This window comes from Bos mutus, chromosome X (assembly GCF_027580195.1).
Source record: "Bos mutus isolate GX-2022 chromosome X, NWIPB_WYAK_1.1, whole genome shotgun sequence".
Classification (NCBI taxonomy): Eukaryota; Metazoa; Chordata; class Mammalia; order Artiodactyla; family Bovidae; genus Bos; species Bos mutus.
The window spans coordinates 87,544,089-87,566,336 of record NC_091646.1 but is presented as its reverse complement, the minus strand read 5'-3'; the positions used below and the strand labels follow the sequence as shown (position 1 = coordinate 87,566,336).

The 22,248-nt window shown below is 39.2% G+C and overlaps 1 protein-coding gene across 4 annotated transcripts in view; it reads right to left on the bottom strand.

Moving 5' to 3' along the window:
• The window catches only part of EFHC2 (EF-hand domain containing 2), a 241,029-nt gene extending 226,106 nt beyond the window's left edge, over nucleotides 1-14,923 (bottom strand). For all 4 annotated transcript variants that reach the window (XM_070366045.1, XM_070366046.1, XM_070366047.1 and 1 more), the window contains exon 1: nucleotides 14,776-14,923. In XM_070366045.1, the coding sequence (XP_070222146.1) occupies nucleotides 14,776-14,817 (42 nt within the window). In that variant the 5' untranslated portion in view covers nucleotides 14,818-14,923. The remainder of the gene's footprint in view (nucleotides 1-14,775) is intronic.
• Nucleotides 14,924-22,248: the final 7,325 nt, after the last annotated feature.

Sequence of the window (22,248 nt, the reverse complement as noted above, 5' to 3'; positions counted from 1 at the left end):
CCATAAGGATAACAGCTGATCTTTCAATAGAAACTCTTCAGGCCAGGAGGGAATGGCAGGACATACTTAAAGTGACGAAAGAAAATAAACTACAGCCCAGATTACTGACCCAGCAAGGATCTCATTCAAATATGAAGGAGAAATCAAAAGCTTTACAGACAAACAAAAGCTGAGAGAATTCAGCACCACCTAACCAGCTCTTCAATAAATGCTAAAGGATCTTCTCTAGACAGGAAACACAGAAAGGGTGTATAAACTTGAACCCAAGACAATAAAGTAAATGGCAACAGGATCATACTTATCAGTAATTACCTTAAATGTAAATGGGTTGAATGCCCCAACCAAAAGACAAAGACTGGTTGAATGGCTACAAAAACAAGACCCCTATATATGCTGTCTACAAGAGACCCACCTCAAAACAAGGGACACATACAGACTGAAAGTGAAGGGCTGGAAAAAGATATTCCACGCAAATAGAGACCAAAAGAAAGCAGGAGTAGCAATACTCATATCAGATAAAATAAACTTTAAAACAAAGGCTGTGAAAAGAGACAAAGGACACTACATAATGATCAAAGGATCAATCCACGAAAAAGATATAACAATTATAAATATATATGCACCCAACATAGGAGCACCACAATATGTAAGACAAATGCTAACAAGTATGAAAGGGGAAATTAACAATAACACAGTAATAGTGGGAGATGTTAATACCCCACTCACACCTATGGATAGATCAACTAAACAGAAAATTAACAAGGAAATACAAACTTTAAATGATACAATAAACCATTTAGACCTATTTGATATCTATAGGACATTTCACCCCAAAACAATGAATTTCACCTTTTTCTCAAGTGCACATGGAACCTTCTCCAGGATAGATTACATCCTGGGCAATAAACCTAGCCTTGGTAAATTCAAAAAAATTGAAATCATTCCAAGCATCTTTTCTGACCACAATGCAGTAAGATTAGATCTCAATTACAGGAGAAAAACTATTAAAAATTCCAACATATGGAGGCTGAACAACACGCTGCTGAATAACCAACAAATCACAGAAGAAATCAAAAAAGAAATCAAAATATGCATAGAAATGAATGAAAATGAAAACACAACAACCCAAAACCTGTGGGACACTTTAAAAGCAGTGCTAAGGGGAAGGTTCATAGCAATACAGGCATACCTCAAGAAACAAGAAAAAGTCAAATAAATAACCTAACTCTACACCTAAAGCAACTAGAAAAGGAAGAAATGAAGAACCCCAGGGTTAGTAGAAGGAAAGAAATCTTAAAAATTAGGGCAGAAATAAATGCAAAAGAAACAAAAGAGCTAATAGCAAAAATCAACAAAGTCAAAAGCTGGTTCTTTGAAAGATAAATACAATTGACAAACCATTAGCCAGACTCATCAAGAAACATAGGGAGAAAAATCAAATCAGTAAAATTAGAAATGAAAATGGAGAGATCACAACAGACAACACAGAAATACAAAGGCTCATAAGAGACTACTATCAGCAATTATATGCCAATAAAATGGACAACTTGGAAGAAATGGAAAAATTCTTAGAAAAGTACAACTTTCCAAAACTGAACCAGGAAGAAATAGAAAATCTTAACAGACCCATCACAAGCACAGAAATTGAAACTGTAATCAGAAATCTTCCAACAAACAAAAGCCCAGGACCAGACGGCTTCACAGCTGAATTCTACCAAAAATTTAGAGAAGAGCTAACACCTATCCTACTCAAACTCTTCCAGAAAATTGCAGAGGAAGGTAAACTTCCAAATTTATTCTATGAGGCCACCATCACCGTAATACCAAAACCAGACAAAGATGCCACAAAAAAAAGAAAACTACAGGCCAATATCACTGATGAACATAGATGCAAAAATCCATAACAAAATTCTAGCAAACAGAATCCAACAACACATTAAAAAGATCATACATCATGACCAAGTGGGCTTTATCCCAGGGATGCAAGGATTCTTCAATATCTGCAAATCAATCAATATAATACACCACATTAACAAATTGAAAAATAAAAACCATATGATTATCTCGATAGATGCAGAGAAAGCCTTTGACAAAATTCAACATCCATTTATGATAAAAACTCTCCAGAAAGCAGGCATAGAAGGAACATACCTCAACATAATAAAAGCTATATTTGACACCCACAGCAAACATTATCCTCAATGGTGAAAATTGAAAGCATTTCCCCTAAAGGCAGGAACAAGACAAGGGTGCCCACTCTCACCACTACTATTGAACATAGTTTTGGAAGTTTTGGCCACAGCAATCAGAAAAGAAAAAGAAATAAAAGGAATCCAGATTGGAAAAGAAGTAAAATTCTCCCTGTTTGCAGATGACATGATCCTCTACATAGAAAACCCTAAAGACTCCACCAGAAAATTACTAGAGCTAATCAATGAATATAGTAAAGTTGCAGGATATAAAATCAACACACAGAAATCCCTTGCATTCCTATACACTAACAATGAGAAAACAGAAAGAGAAATTAAGGAAACAATCCCATTCACCATTGCAATGAAAAGAATAAAATACTTAGGAATACATCTACCTAAAGAAACAAAATACCTATATATCAGATCAGATCAGATCAGTCGCTCAGTCGTGTCTGACTCTTTGCGACCCCATGAATCGCAGCATGCCGGGCCTCCCTGTCCATCACCAACTCCCAGAGTTCACTCAGACTCACGTCCATCGAGTCAGTGATGCCATCCAGAAATCTCATCCTCTGTCGTCCCCTTCTCCTCCTGCCCTCAATCGCTCCCAGCATCAGAGTCTTTTCCAATGAGTCAACTCTTCGCATGAGGTGGCCAAAGTACTAGAGTTTCAGCTTTAGCATCATTCCCTCCAAAGAAATCCCAGGGCTGATCTTCAGAATGGACTGGTTGGATCTCCTTGCAGTCCAAGGGACTCTCAAGAGTCTTCTCCAACACCACAGTTCAAAAGCATCAATTCTTCGGCGCTCAGACTTCTTCACAGTCCAACACTCACATCCATACATGACCACAGGAAAAACCATAGCTTTGACTAGCCGGACCTTTGTTGGCAAAGTAATGTCTCTGCTTTTGAATATGCTATCTAGGTTGGTCATAACTTTCCTTCAAAGGAGTAAGCGTCTTTTAATTTCATGGCTGCAGTCACCATCTGCAGGGATTTTGGAGCCCAGAAAAATAAAGTCTGACACTGTTTCCACTGTTTCCCCATCTATTTCCCATGAAGTGGTGGGACCGGATGCCATGATCTTCGTTTTCTGAATGTTCAGCTTTAAGCCAACTTTTTCACTCTCCACTTTCACTTTCATCAAGAGGCTTTTTAGTTCCTCTTCACTTTCTGCCATAAGGGTGGTGTCATCTGCATATCTGAGGTTATTGATATTTCTCCCGGCAATCTTGATTCCAGCTTGTGTTTCTTCCAGTCCAGCGTTTCTCATGATGTACTCTGCATATAAGTTCAATAAACAGGGTGACAATATACAGCCTTGATGTACTCCTTTTCCTATTTGGAACCAGTCTGTTGTTCCATGTCCAGTTCTAACTGTTGCTTCCTGACCTGCATATAGGTTTCTCAAGAGGCAGATCAGGTGGTCTGGTATTCCCATCTCTTTCAGAATTTTCCACAGTTTATTGTGATCCACACAGTCAAAGGCTTTGGCATAGTCAATAAAGTAGAAATAGATGTTTTCCTGGAACTGTCTTGCTTTTTCCATGATCCAGCGGATGTTGGCAATTTGATCTCTGGTTCCTCTGCCTTTTCTAAAACCAGCTTGAACATCAGGAAGTTCATGGTTCACATATTGCTGAAGCCTGGCTTGGAGAATTTTGAGCATTACTTTACTAGCATGTTAGATGAGTGCAATTGAAACCTATAAAATACTGGTGAAAGAAATCAAAGAGGACACTAACAGATGGAGAAATATACCGTGTTCATGGATCGGAAGAGTCAATGTACTGAAAATGAGTATACTACCCAAAGCAATCTATAGATTCAATGCAATCCCTATCAAGCTACCAACAGTATTTTTCACAGAGCTAGAACAAATAATTTCACAATTTGTATGGAAATACAAAAAACCTCGAATAGCCAAAGTAATCTTGAGAAAGAAGAATGGAACTGGAGGAATCAACCTGCCTGACTTCAGGCTCTACTACAAAGCCACAGTCATCAAGACAGTATGGTACTGGCACAGAGACAGAAGTATAGATCAATGGAACAAAATAGAAAGCCCAGAGATAAATCCACACACCTATGGACACCTTATCTTTGACAAAGGAGGCAAGAATATACAATGGAGAAAAGACAATCTCTTTAACAAGTGGTGCTGGGAAAACTGGTCAACCACTTGTAAAAGAATGAAACTAGAACACTTTCTAACACCATACACAAAAATAAACTCAAAAGTTTAGATTTTAGATTTTAGATCTTGGATTAAAGATCTAAATGTAAGACCAGAAACTATAAAACTCCTAGAGGAGAACATAGGCAAAACACTCTCCGACATAATCACAGCAGGATCCTCTATGACCCACCTCCCAGAATATTGGAAATAAAAGCAAAAATAAACAAATGGTACCCAATTAAAATTAAAAGCTTCTGCACAACAAAGGAAACTATAAGCAAGGTGAAAAGACAGCCTTCAGAATGGGAGAAAATAATAGCAAACGAAGCAACTGACAAAAAATTAATCTCAAAAATATACAAGCAGCTCATGCAGCTCATTTCCAGAAAAATAAACGACCCAATCAAAAAATAGGCCAAAGAACTAAACAGACATTTCTCCAAAGAAGACATACAGATGGCTAACAAACACATGAAAATATACTCAACATCACTCATTATCAGAGAAATGCAAATCAAAACCACAATGCGGTACCATTTCACGCCAGTCAGAATGGCTGCTATCCAAAAGTCTACAAACAATAAATTCTGGAGAGGGTGTGGAGAAAAGGGAACCCTCTTACACTGTTGGTGGGAATGCTAACTAGTACAGCCACTATGGAGAACAGTGTGGAGATTCCTTAAAAAACTGGAAATAGAACTGCCATACGACCCAGCAATCCCACTGCTGGGCATACACACCAAGGAAACGAGAATTGAAAGAGATACGTGTACTCCAATGTTCATCGCAGCACTGTTTATAATAGCCAGGACATGGAAGCAACCTAGATGTCCATCAGCAGACGAATGGATAAGAAAGCTGTTGTACATATACACAATGGAGTATTACTCAGCCATTAAAAAGAATACATTTAAATCAGTTCTAATGATGTGGATAAAACTGGAGCCTATTATACGAGTGAAGCAAGCCGGAAAGAAAAACACCAATACAGTATAATAACGCATATATATTGAATTTAGGAAGATGGTAACGATAACCCTGTATGCAAGACAGCAAAAGAGACACAGATGTATAGAACAGTCTTTTGGACTCTGTGGGAGAGGGCGAGGGTGGGATGATTTGGGAGAATGGCATTGAAACATGTATATTATCATATGTGAAATGAATCACCAGTCCAGGTTCAATGCATGATACAGGATGCTTGGGGCTGGTGCACAGGGATGACCCAGAGGGATGGGATGGGGAGGGAGGTGGGAGGGGGTTCAGGATGGGGAACACATGTACACCCATGCTGGATTCATGTCAACGTATGGCAAAACCAATAAAATATTGTAATTAGCCTCCAATTAAAATAAATGAATTTATATTTAAAAAATAAATAAAGTTTTGTAAAATAAATAAAATGAATTTATGATGTTAAAAAAAAAGAACTACACACCTATGAGATTGGCTAGAATCCAAAACACTGCCAATGCCAAATGCTCTCAAGAATTTGGAATAACAGGAACTCTCATTCATTGCTGGTGGGAATCCAAAATGGTACAGCCACTTTGGAAGATAGTTCAGCAATTTCTTATAAAATTAAACACACATATATGACCAGTTCCAAATTTATATGAAAATCAAGTGTCCTGCCATTCATACAAAAGTAGTGAGCACTGTGCTGCAGTTTTTAACTTCTCACAAATATAAGCAAAGCTTTCCTTTCTTAACAAGTATCAAGAGAAAGGTGAGAAACCCCATCTCAGTTGAAAACGAAATGTGTATGTACTCATCTCAAATTTGACTCAGAATTTCATGTCTATATGACAAAATACAAGCCTAGGTTTCACCCTGAAGATCTAATTTTCATTCTTTTGGTTTTTTAAAAAACTATTTTCTTATGTATATAAAGGTCTACAAGGAGATCAAGATTATAATGATTGTATAACTGTTAATATCTGAGCCTGATCATATCAGCCATTAAAAAAAACACAGTTTTTAGGTCTCACATAAAATTATGTCTCAGGCTATATTTTTATTCATATTGCTTTGTCAGTATGATTTTAGGAGTTTTGCTTATTTAACACTGTCTACATTTTCATGTTATAAACAGCATTAAGTAAAGTGAACTTACAACCTTTATTTAAATTAAACCACTAAGCTTACTTTTTTGAAAAAGTAAAGCCCATCTTGGATTAAAATAGTTATTTACCAGAAATGTATCATGCTGCTTTATGAATTTTTTAAAAGTATGAAAAGAAAAGAAAGGTAAGCTAAGCTTAACTACCTGTTTGTTTCTCAAGAAAACCTGGCTAAAAGTCCTTTTTTTAGTTTTAAATGAGGGAGAAAACTATTCTTGCTCATACCATATTTCATACCTTACTAGCAACCCTCTATAGTAGAAACTGTGAGAAGATTTTTAGGTCTACTTGGGTAAGGAAAAAAGGGGAGAAAATCAAGTAGGAAATTTTACAGTAAGAAAAAAAAAAAAAAAAGCCCTGATGTTTCCCCTAGGGCACTCCCATTCGAGTTGAGATCCTTTGTGAGAAAAGAAAATCACACAGAGTAGGTGAATTACTTGGCCAAAATCAACAAATCCACAGAAAACCATTATTCTTTACTCAAAAGAGACAATTATTATTGGATCACTATATCTACAACTCATGGATCTTGCTAACATACCATGGGCTATAGAAATCATTTTTATGCAGGAGTTCCCCCAAGACCTGAAAATCATTTCAAAGGTTCTCCTGGGGTAAAAGATTGTGAGGGGATGAAAATGTCTTGGAACTAGTTAGATAGAGATGACAGTCACAAAACACTGTGGATGTAATGCCACTGAATTGTACATTTTGAAATGGTTAATGGCTCATTTTATATTATGTGAGTTTCACCTTCATCAAAAACAAACAAACAAAAGAAAAACACTAAGAAAGACTGACTAGGATCAGCTGAGACTTCCTGAATGGTGAGAGACTAGATTTGGCCTTGAAGGATGTTGAAGATAAGAATTTAAGTCAGAGGCAAGAAATTGGTGAAGATGGCTCTAATGAGAGTGGTTTCCAAATGCTGACTGCAGCCACAATAACAAATAGATTTTAGTGCAAGCTAGTTCACTTATACACATGTGACACAAAGGTTCATGAAATAATACTTACTCTTCCCAAGCATAATAAACTGATTTTTTAAAATTCTATTCTACGCTATTTTTTTTTCTTTTTCTTTTTTCTCTAAGTCCTGGTCATAATTCATTACACTGATCTCACAAAATGAGTGACAAACTCTAATGGCCTGCGGTGCCAAGTTAAGAGGTTTGGACCTGATGCAGGTTATTTTAAGGCCATGGAATTGACCACTAAGAACATAGTCAGGAATCTGTAGGCAGAATTTTAGGCTGGAAAACCCTCTACCTTGTGACTAAAGTGATTGTTTTATGATTTTGTCACTGAGATAAATTTAAATTAACTTAGCTAACACCACATGATGAAATCAATATGTGTACTATGTATTACTCATAGTTTTTCTCTCTCAGCTGTTTATCATTTAAATTGCTGGTCAATTTCCCAGAGAATGATTTTTCCTATGTTAATATGGAGGCTTGCATTAGTCTGCTGCTGCTACTGCTGCTGCTAAGTCGCTGCAGTCGTGTCCGACTCTGTGCAACCCCATAGACAGCAGCCCACTAGGCTCCTCTGTCCCTGGGATTCTTCAGGCAAGAATACTGGAATGGGTTGCCATTTCCTTCTCCAATGCATGAAAGTGAAAAGTGAAAGTGAAATCACTCAGTCGTGCCCGACTCTTAGTGATCCCATGGACTGCAGCCTACCAGGCTCCTCCGTCCATGGGATTTTCCAGGCAAGAGTACTGGAGTGGGGTGCCGTTGCCTTCTCTGTGCATTAGTCTGGATAAGAATATTCAAGGTATTTCTACAAGAGAGACAAATTCTAAATTTGTTTTATTTTACTGTCGTAAATTCAAATAATTCCTTTTTCTTATTAAGGAAACAGTTGCTTCATTATAAATTAGAGGATGAACTGTTTACAACATTTATAGAGGATGGACTATTTATAACAAACTCTCCTAAGATGGTGGTGGGGTATCTTCATGAAAAACAGAAAGTGTGCTCCTCATTATTCATTAGAGGCATTCAGGATCAGCTACACAACCATCTGTCCAAAATGCAGAAGAAGGGATTTTCAGCTCTGACTGAAACTGTGCCTTTTAACTTGAATAGCCTATCATTTTTGACAATATGCCTGAGATTCTCTTAGCTTAATACAAATCCAGCATGTAAATTCTTGGGAGAAAAAAAAAAAGGATATTTTGTGTCAGAAATTGTGATCTTTCCCCTAGGTTTAATTAATTAATTCACTTTAAAATAATGTGAACATCATCAGTGATACAAATGCCTGTATCTTAGAAAGAACAATACTTCTTGTCCTTCAGAGATGAAAGGAGAGGTTGCACATCACCTGGCTGTGGACAGAAATCAATCTATTGCTCATGATTGACTGCTGCTGCTGCTAAATCGCTTCAGTCGTGTCTGACTCTGCGACCCCATAGACGGAAGCCAACCAGGCTCCCCCATCCCTGGGATTCTCCAGGCCAGCAACTAATTAAGATGGGGAGTACGTTCTTTTTTCAATTTCTAAGAAAAAGCAGTGAAAGTTAGTTAGCTTGTGTTATAATTTTAAACCCAAACAGCCAATAATTATGCTATCTCCAGGAGGCCAAGGTTTTTCTCTCAATAATTTAATTCAGCAAGCAGAGCTCTGTAACAGGCAGGAAGGAGGCAGGGATAAAAAGGCCAGAATTGGCTTTAGGACTCTGTGACCAATCTGTGCCAGACAGCATTCAACCTTTTATCTAAGTGCAAGTTTTAAAAAATATTAATTTTTTGGCAACACATAGCACATTTAGTCCCAAGGCTAGTGTAACAATTTTTCAGTGTAGCCACCTGCTTTGGGCACATACTAGGATACTCAATATATAAATACTGATTTGTAGAAGGACAGCCTAAGACATCCAGTAAGTATATTATCACTCCCTAGTTCACACACACACACACTCCTATTGGTCTAAAGCATAAAGTAAATAAATACTTTTTAAAAATACATTCACAAGTCTAAAAGCAGACCCACACATATTTTGGATACTTGATTTATGAGAAATGTAGCTCTACAGAGAACTGGAAAAAAGTTGGCCATTTCCAAAAATGTGTTAAAGACAACAGGACCCAAATGGAGTTGCTTACGCTAAGCCCCATGTCACCAAACTGAAATTTAATGTTGTTACAGTTTCAGCTCTCCTAGAAATAGAATCTTAAACCAGTCAACCATGAATCTCCTGATCAGCATTAGTTAGGTAATCTGCCTGATAAACCCCTGCCATTCCCTATAAGGAAAGTAACCTTACAATAACCAATCCAATTTTTTGCCTAGTAAAACTTCCCAAAATCTCTTGCCTTGTATAGCTCTTTAGAGCTCCTTTCCATCTGCCTGATTCATGAATCACTGAGTAAAGTCAATAAGCTCTTTAAAATTTACTCATAATTTTGTTCTTTAACAAATGGTCTGGGTTAACTGAATAGCTACATGCAGAAAAATACAACCTGACCCCTACCTCTTTTCACACACACACCTACAAATGTGTTACGTTAGATTATAGATCGAAATGTGAAAGGTAAAAACAATCAGATTTCCAGAAGATAACACAGGCAAATATCATCATGAACTTCATGTAAGGAGCTATTTCTCAAATAGGAAACAAAAAGTACTAATTTGATTGAGGACAAATTCTTCATCAAAAACACCATTAAGAGAGTAAAAAGGCCAACCACAGACTGAAAGATATTTACAACACATACAAAGGAGTCATATCCAAAATCTATACAGAACTCCTACAGATCACTAAGAAAAAGACAAGCAGCCCAATAGAAATTAGACAAAAGACAAATAGGCACCACATGAAAGAAACTATCCAAAGGACCAAAAAATGTGTGAAATGTGCTCAATTTCACTAGGAATTGGAGAACCACAGATTAAAATTAGAGAGCTGCACTACACCCACTGATCAAAATAACTAAAATTCAGGGCTTCCCTGATGGGTAAGAATCTGCCTTACCCATCCAGCGATTCCACCCCTGGTCCAGGAAGATCCCACATACCGCCTGGCAACTAAGCCCATGCTCCAGAGCCTGGGAGCTGCAACCACCTAAGCCCATGCATGCTAGAGCCCGTGCTCCGCAACAAGAGAAGCCACCGCAATGAGAAGCCTGTGTGCTACAACTGAAGAATAGCCTCAACTCACTGCAACTACAGAAAAGCCCATGTGCAACAAAAAAATGAAGACCCAGCACAGCCAATAAATAAATAAAATTACCTTAAAAACAAATAAATAATAATTAAATTCAAAAGACTAACAGAATTGAGTGTTAGAATATGGTTCAGTCCAGTAGCTCAGCTGTGTCCGACTCTTTGCGACCCCATGCACTGCAGCACACCAGACTTCCCTGTCCATCACCAACTCCCAGAGCTTGCTCAAACTCATGTCCATTGAGTCAGTGATGCCATCCAACCATCTCATCCTCTGTCGGTCGTCCCCTTCTCCTCCTGCTTTCAATCCTTCCCAGCATCAGGGTCTTTTCAAATGAGTCAGATCTTTGCATCAGGTGGCCAAAGTATTGGAGCTTTGGCTTCAACATCAGTCCTTCCAATGAATATTCAGGATTGATTTCCTTTAAGATTGACTGGTTTGATCTCCTTGCAGTCCAAGGAACTCTGAAGAGTCTTCTCCAGCACCACAGTTCAAAAGCATCAATTCTTCGGTGCTCAGCTGTCTTTATGGTTCAACTCTCACATCCAAACATGACTATTGGAAAAACCATAGCTTTGACTAGATGGACCTTTGTTGGCAAAGGAATGCCTCTGCTTTTTAATACGCTGTCTAGGTTGGTCATAGCTTTTCTTCTGAGGAGCAAGTGTCTTTTAATTTCATGGCTGCAGTCACCATCTGCAGTGATTTTGGAGTCCAAGAAAATAAATCTGTCACTGTTTCCATTGTTTTCCTATTTGCCGTGAAGTGATGGGACCAGATGCCATGATCTTAGTTTTCTGAATGTTGAGTTTTAAGCCAGCTTTTTCACTCTCTTCTTTCACTTTCATCAAGAGGCTTTTTCATTCTTCGCTTTCTGCCATAATGGTGGTGTCATCTACGTAGCTGACGTTATTGATATCTCTCCCAGCAATCTTGATTCCAGCTTGTGCTTCGTCCAGCCCAGCATTTCACATGATGTGTTCTGCATATATATTAAATAAGCAGGGTGACAATACACAGCCTTGACATACTCCTTTCCCAATTTGGAACCAGTTTGTTGTTCCATGTCTGGTTCTGATTGTTGCTTCTTGACCTACACACAGGTATCTCAGGAGGCAGGTAAGGTGGTCTGGTATTCCCATCTCTTAAAGAATTTTCCACACTTTGTTGTGATCCAACAGGAAAATAAAATGCTGGTGGGAATTTAAATTTATATAAGCACTATGACCAGTCCATCCTAAAGGAAATCAGTCCTGAATATTCACTGGAAGGGCTGATGCTGAAGCTGAAACTCCAATACTTCGGCCACCTGATGCAAAGAACTGACTCTTTTGAAAAGACCCTGATGCTGGGAAACATTGAAGGCAGGAGGAGAAGGGGATGACAGAGGATGAGATGGTTGGATGGCATCACCGACTCAATGGACATGAGTTTCAGTAGGCTCCAGGAGTTGGTGATGGACAGGGAAGCCTGGCGTGCTGCAGTCCATGGAGTCACAAAGAGTTGGACATGACTGAGTGACTGAACTGAACTGAAGCACTATGACAGCATCTATCAAAGCTGAACCCAAGAATGCCATGTGAGAAATTTTAAAATTATATAAAAAAAAGAACTTGACTTTTAAAAAAAGAATACTATTTGATCTGGCAATTGTACTCAGAGACATGAACAACAGTCACAGCAAACTATTTTTAATAACCCCAAACAAACCTAATCTCTGTCAAGAGTAAACTGTATATAAATGATGCCATACCCATACAGTATCTTCCTGTATACATACAGGGCTTCCCTGGTGACTCAGATGGTTAAGAATCTTGGGAGCAATGTAGGAGACCTGGGTTCAATTCCTGGGTTAGGAAGATCCCCTGGAGAAGGGAATAGCCACCCACTTCAGTATTCTTGCCTGGGAAATCCCATAGACAGAGGAGCCTGGCCGGCTACAGTCCTTGGGGTTGCAAAGAGTTGGACACAACTGAGGGACTAACACTTTCACTTTCAACACCCATACAGTAGAATATTCTAGAGCAGTGAAAACATACAAACTATCTCTACAGACAGACACATGAACAAATCTCACAAACATAATGCTGAGCTTAAAAAAAAAAAGCCAGCCACAGAAGAATAAAAACCAGACATTTCCATTGACACAAATTTCAAAAGCAAGCCAAACCAAACTACGGTGATAGCAGCCAGAAGAGTAGTTGCCTTCGGAGAATAGAGAAGGTGTAATGACCAGAAAGGGTCATAGGTAGGGTTGCCATGTAAAATACAAGCTGCTCAGTTAAATATGAATTTCAGATATACAACAGAGAATCTTTTAATATAAGTAGATCCCATGCACTATTTGGGACATGTATTTTTACTTGTTAAATCTGGCACCTCTAGTCAAGGTTGATGTTTTGGGAGTCCTGGTAATATTTTCCTTCTTGATATCCATTCTATAAGCATTCATTGTGCATTTTTCTGTACATGTGTTATACTTCACAATAAAAAAAAACTTTAAAAAAGCAAAAGTACACTCAGTACAGCCTTACAGATTTTAAAATATCTCATCCAACCACTGTTCTTCCCACTCTTAATCACTGTATGTGAGAGCTGAGGATCTGAAGTGTTGCTATGTCCAAAGCTGTGGGCTCTACATTCAACTTTGATTAGAATTACTTTTACACAGCATGTTTCTTTATTTCTGGAATCCTTTTTCATGCCCTGCCTTTCAGGGGTTTTACTTAATTTGTGACTGGCTTAATCTTACCAAGGGCTTCCCAGGTGGCTCAGTGGTAAAGAATCCACCTGCCAATGCAGGAGACACAAGAGACGTGGGTGGGACCCCTGGGTCAGAAAGATCCCCTGAAGTAGGAAATGGCAACCCACTCCAGTGTTCTTCCCTGGGAAATCCTAAGGACAGAGGAGCCTGGCAGGCTACAGTCCATGGGGTCACAAAGAGTTGGACACAACTAAACAACAATAATCTTACCGAAGGGCAACATTAGGATGGAAGGCCAGCCTCTATCCATCAGCCGAGAAAGCACAAACCCGTGGTCAAGAAACAAGCTGAACTGACCAGCCAACCTGCAGGGGTAAGAATGCACTGGCCTGAAGCTACAAGAAAACTAGCACCTCAGGGCCAACAACTTGGATACAGACACTGTTCAGCATCCATAAAGTCGAATGCTTCAATCTGCAGCCTGTTTTCTAAACTTACCAGAGGTTTACACAAATACCTTGAGTGGTTCCATCAATTTCCCTTCTTACAGATACATCTGGAAAACCCAAGTAAAGAGTAGGGACCAGTGCAAACAAAAACCTGAATCATTTTTCTGTTCTGGATTAAAGAAGATGGTATTTATTGGCAAAAGTTCTTGCGTGCTCAGGGTTTTTAATGTTGTGTTGTTTGGTACTTTCAGTCTTGTTTTGAAATGAACCATTCCCAATCCTAAATGAAGAAAGAACTACAAGTTTGGCTCCTGCTCTCTGTAACGTTTAGGATCAAACTTTATAGGCCAGTGGAACCCTTATCCGCCCCCTACCAGCCTTGAGAGTGCCAGGTTTCTTCACTTTAATAACAAACTCTTTGACAAAGGGTATTAAGGAGAGTGATTAGGTTCCTGGGCTGTGGAGATCGGTTGCCTGGAGGAAACCCAGCTTCACCACTGAGACTGTGTAGCTCTGGCCAGTGAGTGACTGACTCATCGCTCTGTGCCTCAGTTTCTTCAACTGTAAAATAGGAATTAAAAATTAAAATAAATTTATATTAAAAAATAAAAATAAATAGCTGATACAAAGGGCTGTTGGGAGCATCTAATGCCGTGTAAGGTGTTTAAAGCACAGCCCCTGGCACACCTTCAACGCTCATCGATGACTATCATCAACCCTACCTGCGAGGGTCTTAGCATCTATAAGGACTCTACTTCTGTATCTAATGTAGGGAAAGCATCTAGATGCAGCTGGACAGAGGAAGGGGAGGTAGTCCAAGAGCCTACAAAGTTTGACCCAAGCTGTGCCCAATCCACAGAAGGCGAAGCAGCGTTAGGAGGCCAAGGTAGTGGCCACACCTGGACCCCAAACTTTGGCTGGGACCTCTGACCTCGGGTGCCCTCTCTACTCACATTACGGTTGAAGTTGTTGCCAGGCAGCAGCGGTAGGGCCATGGCTTCGAGCGTCCGAGGGTCAAGGGTCCGAGAAAAGAAGTCAGCAGGCAGCGGCCACCTTTCGGCCGCTTTGTTTGAGCCCCCCCTCACCCCCACTCCACGTTACCTAGAGACGGAGACAGTGTCACGGAAGGAGGAGGGGCTTCCGCGGGCCGGGGGCTCGGGGCGGGACCGGGGCGGGACCGGGGCGGGACCGGGGCGGGGCTAGGCGGAAGCTCCGCGCGGGCGCCTCCCCCCGCCCACCCCACCCACTTAGCCGGGTACCGGTCTCCCCGGAGGCTTTTCTCTCCACAAGCGTTGTGCACACACAAAGGCTGTCTACCGCACCATTCCCCGCCCCCGCTGCTTGCTGTTTTAACCCTTTGATAGAGCTCAAAGCCCTTCCTGCACTGAAGCTCCTCTGTTTCTTGCAGATTTCTGTTTCTCGCCATTTGGTTATTAAATTTAGTTCATACAGAAGAGTGCAGAAAATAAAATGACACCCGTGTCCTCACAGAAATGTAACACCAGTGCACGTTACATTTACATCAGCTTTTACTTTGTAATTAAAACGTTCCGGATGAATCCCAAGCCACACAAACCCCAAGCGTCTCCCATCCCGCCCCCCACCACCACTACCACCAAGAAAATCCATTTAGCGGTAACCATCATCCTCAGTTCTTCCTCTGTACTTTTTTCCGTTTGAAAGAAACATTTTTTAAGATGCTCCTTCCTGGTGCAGTCATGGTGGCCAGGGGCGGGGTCAGGTGGCACAAAAAGTGGCCTCTGTCACTCCATCAGGCACCCAAGATACCCAAGCCAGCGGCTCCTCTCCCCACACCTACAGCTACTCCCTCCCCGAGTCCTACTCTACTGGTTGGACACTCCGGGTAACTCTCAGCCACCACATCCTCTGTCTCAGTCGAGACCCTATTATTTCTTGTCTGGTTTTCTTTTAAAACAGAAACAAAACAACTAATCTTGCCTCCAGAGCCATCCTCTTATATAATTCATGGTGCACCTGTTACTCTTCAGCTTCAATATTCTTCTAGCTATCACGAGGCAGGCCAATTCCTTAGCCTGGTCAGAGCCTATGTCAGTAGGTGCCCACGAACGCCCTCCATCCCTTTCTTTGCCCCGTTCCTCTACTCCAGCTCCGAGGAATCACTGACAGTTTCTAAACCAAACTCTACAGTCTCTGGCCTTTGAGATTTTGCAAATTTCACTATCTGCTGGAAACACCCTTCCTTGCCATCTCTCACCTGGGTAACCCCTTCTTGTCTTTCAGGGCTTGGTTCAGTGGGGGAGAGAGGTGTGGAAGGCTTTGCCATTTCCGGGAAGCGTTCCTCCACCTTCTCCACTCGCCAGTTATTAGCTGCCCGTTCTAATGGTGGCTTTTGTGGTACTGCAATGTAATCACGCCTTTACTTGACCCTCTTCAAATGCCCACCAATTCTCCCAGGGCAGTAACTCTCTTCTCTCTCTTCTTATTCCTTAAAAATATACATTATGGATTTTCTGTCTTTATAAATTTCACCCTATGAATTTCTGCTACCTGCTTTTTTCACCTAAGATTTTGTTTTTGAGATTTCTACATCTTAACACATGTAGCTGTTTCATTCATTTTAAACGAATTGTATGATTATACCACAAATCACTGATCCATCTGTTGATGTCATCTGTTGATGACTATGAGGTTTTTTCCAATTTTTCACTAGTTATCAATGCTGGAGAGAGCAACCCTCTCCTGTTTCTTTGGAGATTATCTAGGCTACATATCTAAAGGTGGAATTGTTCACACATTCAACTATACTAGATCTCCAGAATCTTTAAACCAATTAAGAAAGTCCCCTTTCACCTACATCCTTTCAACAAAAGTTATTACCAAATTGTGTCATTTTGAACAATCATTTGAATAAATATGAAATGGTATGCCACTGTTATTTTAATTTGTTTCTCCCTAATTCCTAGTGCAGCTAGTCATCTTTTCACAGGCTTGTTATCTTCTTCTGTGACTCGTCCATTCATATCCTTTGCTGATTTTTCTATTTGATCATTTGTAATTTTAAAACTATCTTCTGGATACGAATCTTAGGCATAGCAAATATTTTCTCATCATTTGCGTTTTGGTTTCTCCATTTATAGATTTCTTTATTGTACATGAATATGTCATTTTACTCTACTTAAATAGATAATTCTTTCCCATTATGGTTTGTGCTTTGTACATGAATTCAAAAATTCCTATAGAACAAAATTATTCTCCTATATCTTCTTACAAATATTTTTAAACGTTTCTTTTTCTTACTTTTTAAATTTGAAATAATTCAAAACCAATAGAAAAGTTGGAAGAATAGTACAAAGAACTCCTGTTTACCCTTCACCCAAATTTCCCCAATTGTTTTTTGTTTTACCATGTATTTTATCATTCGCTCTGTATACACAAGTTTTCCATTTTAGAGTAAACACCAGATATCATACCCTTTTACCCCTAAATACTACAGTTTATATTTCCTAATAACAAAAACATGCTCGTATATAACTAAAGTACAATAATCAAAATTATAAAGTTGGTATTAATTAATAAAATATTTTTTCTCACTATAAATATTTAATGTAAATATTGTCAACTGTCCCCAAAATGTTCTTTTTAGCAAAAATTAAAAAATAGTTTAAAATATCTGGTCGAGATCTCATCTAACATCACAAATTACTAGCTTTTTGTTTATGGCATTTTACCAGGAACACCACAAGAGAAAGTCTGTGTCCTTCTCAGTCATCAAAGGAGCAGGTGCATAATGTGTATTTTAACCATCAATGGTGAAGTTAACTTCAGTCACTTGGTTAAGGTACTGCATACCAAGTTTCTCCACTGCAGTGTTTTTTTTTTTTTTTTTGCCTTTTTTAATTAGTAAGAATTCTGTCAGGAGACCATTTGGAACTATGTAAATACAAAGTTACTCATTAAATCACTAGTGTCAATTGATTATTTTGCCCACATCATTTATTACTATTGTGATGGCCAAGGGATGTAACTCCACCATTCCTTCTACAGATTTTAGCTGGCATTCTAATACAAGCAATAATTTTTTCCTAATTATTTATTTATTCATTCATTTATATCAGAATGTTCTATAGACTCTTGTTTTATTCAGTGTATTATAATATGTTACTATTATTTATTTTGATGTAAAAAATGTCCTACATTTAGTCAGTGAAACTCCCTCTAAGCTGACTCTTCTGTCCTTTTGTCCATTTTTCAAGCACCTCTTTGTACTCTGCCATTACAAGATATTTGAGATATCTGTAGATATAGGTAGATATGCTTCCTTGGTGGCTCAGATGGTAGAGAATCCACCAGCAATGCAGGAGACTTAGGTTCAATCCCTGGGTTGGGAAGATCCCCTGAAGGAGGGCATGGCAACCCACTCCAGTATTCTTGCCTGGAGAATCCCCATGGACAGAGGAGCCTGGTGGGCTATAGATAGGCACAGATAGCTTCATCTATTTCAATTTCTGTCTTTGGATAGACAGATAGATATTAAAACCCATGAGTTTATACTGATATGTCCAGTTTCAGTCAACACAATAGAGTACGTGTTCGAGTTCCCCTTTCCACATCTATAACGCCCTTCTCAAACTGTAAGAAGTCTGATTCCAATTACCTTCAAAATAGTAAGACCCCGCAAAATGGTTACAGAACAGCTAACTCATATCATTGTGAAAACAAGCTTACTAACCAAAGTTCAATATAGGCGTTCAGTTTTTTTTTTTTTTCCTTTATTCAATGTATTTAGTCAAAATACTGTGTACCAAAATAACTTGGGTGTTTCCCCACTTTAATTCTCCCCTCCCTGTTTAGAGTGATTATGTTACTTTTGTTACTCATTTGAAAAATAGTCAGCTTCATTCATTTTGACTACACCAAAGCCTTTGGCTGGGTGAATCACAACAAACTGTGGAAAATTCTTAATAGAGATGGGAATACCAGACCACCTTACCTGCCTCCTGAGAAACCTGTATGTAGGTCAAGAAGCTACAGTTAGAACCTGACATGGAACAACAGACTGATTTCAAATTAGGAAAGGAGTACATCAAGGTTGTATATTGTCACCCTCCTTATTTAACTTATATGCAGAGTACTGGAGTGGAGTGCCATTGCCTTCTCCGATATGCAGAGTACATCATGTGAAATGCCAGGCTGAATGAAGCACAAGCTGGAATCAAGATTGCCAAGACAAATACCAATAACCTCAGGTATGCAGATGACATCACCCTTATGGCAGAAAGTGAAGAGGGACAAAAGAGCCTCTTGATGAAAGTGAAAGAAGAGAGTGAAAAAGCTGGTTTAAAACTCAACATTCAAAAAACAAAGATCATGGCATCTGGTCCCATCACTTCATGGAAAATAGATGGGGAAACAATGGAAACAGTGACAGACTTTATTTTCTTGGACTCCGAAATCACTGCAGATAGTGACAGCAGCCATGAAATTAAAAGACACTTTCTTCTTGGAAGGAAAGTTATGTCCAACCTAGATAGCATATTAAAAAGCGGAGACCATTCCTTTGCCAACAAAGGTCCGTCTGGTCAAAGCTATGGTTTTTCCAGTAGTCATGTATGGATGTGAGAGTTGGACTATAAAGAAAGCTGAGCACTGAAGAATTGATGCTTTTGAACTGTGGTGTTGGAGAAGACTCTTCAGAGTTCCTTGGACTGCAAGGAGATCAAACCAGTCAGTTGTAAATGAAATCAGTCCTGAATATTCATTGAAAGGACTAATGCTCAAGCTGAAGCTCCAGTACTTTGGCCATCTGATGCAAAGAACTGACTAATTAGAAAAGACCCTGAAGCTGGAAAGATTGAAGGCAGGAGAAGGAGATGACAGAGGATGAGATGGTTGGATGGCATCACCTACTCAATGGACATGAGTTTGAGCAAACTCTGGGAGATGGTGAAGGACAGGGAAGCTTGGCTTGCTGCAGTCCATGGGGTCTTGAAGAGTTGGACATGACTGAACGACTGAACTGAACTGCTTCGTTCTGTTCCCATTTGTAGCCCACACTCAAATTTTTTGCTCCATCCTTGTCTATTTCTTCTTTGTCTTTCTTATTTTGTAGTTGTGCTTCTCCTATTTCCATTTGATTAATGTAGCCAGTGGTTTATATATTTTGTAACTTTTTTCAAAGAACCAGAATTTTGATTTATTACTCTGACCTATTGGTTTCTAATCCTAATCTTCACTAATTTTCTACTCTTACCTTTATTTTTTTCTTCCTTGTGCTTTCTTTCAGTGCATTTCTTGTTCTTTGTCTCACTTTTTAAGTTGATACAATTCATTCACTGTTATTTTATTGATGTAAGTGTTTAAGTGTATGAATCTTTCCTCTGATCTCTAAATGTATCCAATAGCTTCTGATATGTAGTGTTTTCATACTTTTTTATTCTAGTTTTATTTCACTGTGATAATAAAGTGTTGTTTGTAATATTTCCATTATATAGAACCTACTGTAGCTTTCTTTGTGACCTAATATTTGATGGATTTTTGTAACTGTTCTATGTGCAGTTGAGAAGGAAGGCATGCATACTCACTATTATTAGGTCCTAAAGTTCCTTATAGATCAATGAGATCTATTTTATTGATTATGTTGTTTACTTTTTCTGTATCCTTATGTTTCTGCCACTTGATCTATTCTGCACTAGGAATGACCTGTTGAAGTTTCCTACTAGCAATCTATTTCTATCTGTATCATCTTGCATTTATAGTTTCTGCTTTTAAAAGATTTTTAAAGATTTATAAATGTTATACTTAACATTATGAAATTGGATTTTTTGCATTATAAGTTATCTATTTCTGTCACATTTAATTATTTTTGGCCTGAATTCTACTTTATTTGATATCAAGGATCAAAATCCCCACTTATTTGTTATTTCCGTTTGCCCATGTCTTTATTTTTAGCCTGTATGACTCAACTTGGATGTATCTCCATACACCATACATTTGAGTCTTGCTTTTAAGCCATATTGCAAATATTTTTCAGGTTTCCCTGATGGCTCCATGCCAATGCAGAAGACATCAGTTCGATCCCTAGTCCTGGAAGACCCCACATGCCACAGAGCAACTAAGCGCGTGTGCCACAACTGTTGAGCCTTTGCTGTAGAGCCTGGGTGCTGCAATTACTGAGCTCACGTGCTGCAACTCCTGAAATGCGTGCACCCTAGAGGCCGTGCTCCACGATGAGAGAAGCCACCGCAATAAGAAGTTTGCACGCTCAAACCAAGAGTAGCCCTCTCTGCAGCTAGAGAAAGCCCGTGTAGCAACAAAGACTCAGCACAACCAAAAATAAATAACTAAAATTATTTTTTTAAAGAAAATATTTTTCTTTTAGTAGGTGAGTTAAGCCCATCCACACTTTTTTTTAAAGCAAATGTACTGTCTAAGCCTATTCACACATTGATGAAGTGAAAGTGAAAGTCACTCAGTCATGTCCAACTCTTTGCAACCCCATGGACTGTAGTCCATGGAACTCTCCAGGCCAGGATACTGGAGTGGGTAGCCTTTCCCTTCTCCAGGGGATCTTCCCAACCCAGGGACTGAACCCAGGTCTCAAACCCAGGTCTCCTGCATTGCAGGCGGATTCTTTGTCAGCTGAGCCACCAGGGAAGCCCTCACACATTGATAGGACATATTTTTTATCTCAACTCTGATGTACTAGTTTATATTGTAATCACCATGTGTACCATGTATATTTACTGTTTTTCTTTTTGTCAATTAGTTTTCATTGGCGTATAGTTTCTTTACAATGTTGTTAGTTTCTACTGTGCAGCAAAATGAATCAGCCATACATATACATATAACCCCTCCCTTTTGGACTTCTTCCCACTCAGGTCATCACAGTGCATTAAGTAGAGTTCCCTGTGCTGTACAGTATGTTCTAATTAGTTATCTATTTTATACATAGTATCAATAGTGTATACATGTCAATCCCAATCTCCAAGTTCCTCCAATCCTTCCCCTTTCCCCCTTGGTATCTATACATTTGTTCTCTACATCTGTATCTCTATTTCTGCTTTGCAAATAGGATTATCTATACCATTTTTCTGGGCTTCCCCCATGGCTCAGAAGTAAAGAATCTGCCTGTGATGCAAGAGCCACAGGAGCTGTGGGTTCAATCCCTGCATCCAGAAGATCCTCTGGAGGAAGGCATGGCAACTCCCTCCAGTATTATTGCCTGGAGAATCCCATGGCCAGAGGAGCCGGGCAGGCTATGGTCCACAGGTTCACAAAGAGTTGGAAACAACTGAAGCAACTTAGCACAGCACAGCACATACCATTTCTCTAGGTCCCATATATATACATTAAAATATGATATTCATTTTTCTCTTTCTGACTTATATCACTCTGTATGACACTCTCTAGGTATATCCATGTAACTGGTTTTTTTCCTTCATTAT